This window comes from Plectropomus leopardus, unplaced genomic scaffold (assembly GCF_008729295.1).
Source record: "Plectropomus leopardus isolate mb unplaced genomic scaffold, YSFRI_Pleo_2.0 unplaced_scaffold14298, whole genome shotgun sequence".
In the NCBI taxonomy this organism is placed as follows: Eukaryota; Metazoa; Chordata; class Actinopteri; order Perciformes; family Serranidae; genus Plectropomus; species Plectropomus leopardus.
The window spans coordinates 1-3,251 of NW_024615277.1; the positions used below are offsets into that span (position 1 = coordinate 1).

Below are 3,251 nucleotides of genomic sequence, written 5' to 3' on the forward strand. Positions count from 1 at the left end.
ACACCACACAATATCTTAACTCCCAGATTCCCAGCCATTCTTGCATATTCATTCACTTTATCCTATTCACAAATTTCCCTGGTGCCCCGATATGTATGTACACGCATGTACACAAACAAACACACACTGATCATGATTTTGCACTAAATAGGCCCTGTTTTAACTTTGAAGCTGTTATATCTTTTTGACAAGTCTATATGAGTAAAGCTAATCAGACAGTTAGACACAAAATTCATGTCATGAAAATATTAGTGGCCCACACTGATTATCTGTATTTCGTATGTGTGTGAAACACAGTGTTGTGGCTGGAGTGCTACCTGATGTATGGCGTGTTTCCAGGGATGTGGTATTTTGCCCCAGCATCAAAGTGCTCCTCTGTACGCCTGGTAGGTGGGCAGATGCCTTGGTATTTTGTCCTTTAAAATGAAATAAAAAACAAAGACATGACTTCTGGAAAGTTTTTCAGCCTAAAATAGTGTTTTCTTTCCCTTAAATTTTATGTATCCACTGCGTGTCATCTCAGCATGTGTGCTCTTTTTCCAACAACACCTCGCACACAGACACACAAACACACAGACACACACAGAGACACAGAGACACACAGACACACACACACATACACACACGCACGCACATTCGCACACACACACAGACAGCGTAAATGCCAGCCAGTATTACTGCGGTCTTCTACTGTTACGATGGAGGCACTTGACTTAATATGTTGAGTGTGACATTAAGCACCCATTACCAATTTTCCATAATAGTAATATGAAAGAGGTCGCTCATAGTGATCATCTGAATCTGCTGCTTCCCTTGGCTGCACTGAGCTTTTAGTTTAGCTCATTATTAGCTATCCAGGCTGCAACTTCATTGTTTTGGTTTACTCTTTAAAAGCCAACTGTACACAACCCGCTCTGTGCCAAATGTCAGACAGACACAAGGCGGGCTTCCATTAACTCTAAATTGCGCAAATTAAAATAGGGAACACAAATTGTGGAAGGGACACACGTCAATTCTGATAAAACTCCCATGTATTGCAAAAAAAGTTTTTATGCTTGCATGAGGTGGTATTTCAGGCGATTCGAAAAAGCCATATTTCATAAAACTGCAGTGGAAACAATTTTTTGCTGATGTGTAACAATGGGTGGCAGTATTGCGACTTAATGGATGTCAACCGCCATTAAACCCAAAGAAGATGAAAGTCACATGACATTCTACAAAACATAACTCAGTATGTGCAGACGGAGGAAGAGACCGAAATCTTCTTCAGTCTTATACAAAACAAAGAAATTATGGCAATGTTACATTGGCTTTATTGAGTGGCTGAAATAGAAATAATGTTTTGGACATCCATCACCATGGTTATTGGAATGTTATCGCAAGAGGAAAGTCAAGTAGCATCGCAAGAGAAGTTGCATAACATCACTCAATGGAAACATAGTCATCTAGCAATTGTGTTTGATTAAAATTTTAAAAATATCACCTAATTTTTGCGCAAATCTGTAATGGAAACCCACCTACTGTAAGGTACCAACTGGTAAATGTAGTGAAGCATTTATCAGATACAGAGCCAGATATTTGAAGGATGTGGAGACCAAAAACAGAACTAAAAGAAAGTGATTATTGGACTGTCATTCATCAGATGACAAACATGTATGATGATTGGTTAGCAAATCTGGGCAAATAAGTTGACCATATCACTTTAAAATGACAATGTTGTGTTCACAACTTGTTTCCATTGTTCTTAGTGGCCACGAAAATATAAAATAAAATAAAATTTAGAATAAAGTAAAAAAATAGTTATCGCATTTTCTTCGCACGTCTAAAGATTCAAACAATTGCTAGCAGGTTAACTTGTTTTGGCACAAAGACTGCAGTAGCTTTTTACAGTTTTTACATGAGCATTGTCTTCTAATCTAACTCTCAGCAAAAAAAGTGAATAATCACATTTTCCAAATGCCAAACTATTCTTTGATGTGAAATATCTTGTAAGTAAGATCAAGCCTGTGCATAAAAGCCCACCTGAGGTACCACCACTCAGCGTTGTAGCGATCTGGAGGTGTACGTCCACTGAACACACCCCACCTCCACTGGTCAATAAGGTAGCCAAAAGGAAGGAAGGCTATCCTCTCCAGAGCCATCTTCAATAGGTAGTTAGTATCAGTTTCTGGAGAAACAAAATACAGGAACACAATTTTTTAAACATTTCATGACAACTAAGATAACGAAGAATTAAGCTAAATAAATATTAGAAATCCATCCACATTGGTTCCATGTGAATGTATTTCAGTTTTTTTCTGTTGCAGTAATTTTACCAATGTCATTTGTCACACTATCCAGCAGATGAATGGTTTGCAGATGTTTGGGTGTAGACACAGAGAGAGACAAAACATCGCCAATAGCCTCATGAAAACCAGGATTGGCTCCGTCACGGTAGCCCACAGGCTGGTCCTTGTACTGCAGGTAGTACTGGATATGCCCCATTTCATGGTGTACTACAAACAGCTGCTCCATTGTTACTGCCGTGCACTGCTTTATCCTAAAGAGGATGAAATTACTTTTTTTTCAAGCAGTTTTGTCAAAAAGATGAGCAATGAAGTTGGCAATGAATTAAGGTTAACTATGAATCAATTCTTACTACATTCATTAATTTTACCTAAAGTCTTTGCGGTTCATAAAATCCATGGCATAAGGATGGCACACCACCTCTCGACCTTCAGGCTTCACCAGCATGGATTCATCCCAGAACTCATCAGGCATCTTCTCTAAACCCAAAGACGTGAAGAACTCCTCAGCAACCCGAAACATGTGTGTGGCATTATAGCCCTGTGGAGAGAAAATAATCAAATGACAATTTAGCTCTATACTATCTGATAAAACTAACAGGAAGTAGACGAAGAGTTGGATTTATAAGATCTGTCATTTGTAGCCACTGTCTACAAAACCAGTAGAATGTTGTTGTTTTTTTGTTTGTTTAACTAAAATTCATCCCAGTGGTGTGAAATCTTTTCCTCATACTTACTTGTTTGACCATTTCATCAGTAACATCCAAGTTGGGTTTGTCAGGAAATGGGGTCATCATGTTGTAAATATTGTCCCAGGTCTGGGCCCACATATTTCCTGAGAGGGAGGAAGAAAACACACTTAAGCAACAATTTTTAACTTCATCAGCTCAGAAGCACAGTGGGAAATGCATACACAAAATGACATGGTGTGTTGGCACTTTGATGCTGTTTTGTCCCTGCCATGTG

The 3,251-nt window shown here is 38.8% G+C and overlaps 1 protein-coding gene across 1 annotated transcript; it reads right to left on the bottom strand.

The window, feature by feature from the left end:
* Window positions 1-285: 285 nt before the first annotated feature.
* LOC121964170 (angiotensin-converting enzyme-like) lies at window positions 286-3,137 on the bottom strand. The gene is made up of 5 exons (XM_042514385.1): window positions 3,023-3,137; window positions 2,657-2,826; window positions 2,316-2,539; window positions 2,023-2,167; window positions 286-416 (listed from the first exon to the last, which is right to left on the bottom strand). The coding sequence occupies exons 1-5, from the start codon at window positions 3,113-3,115 to the stop codon at window positions 314-316; spliced, it is 735 nt and encodes a 244-aa protein (XP_042370319.1). The 5' UTR covers window positions 3,116-3,137; the 3' UTR covers window positions 286-313.
* Window positions 3,138-3,251: the final 114 nt, after the last annotated feature.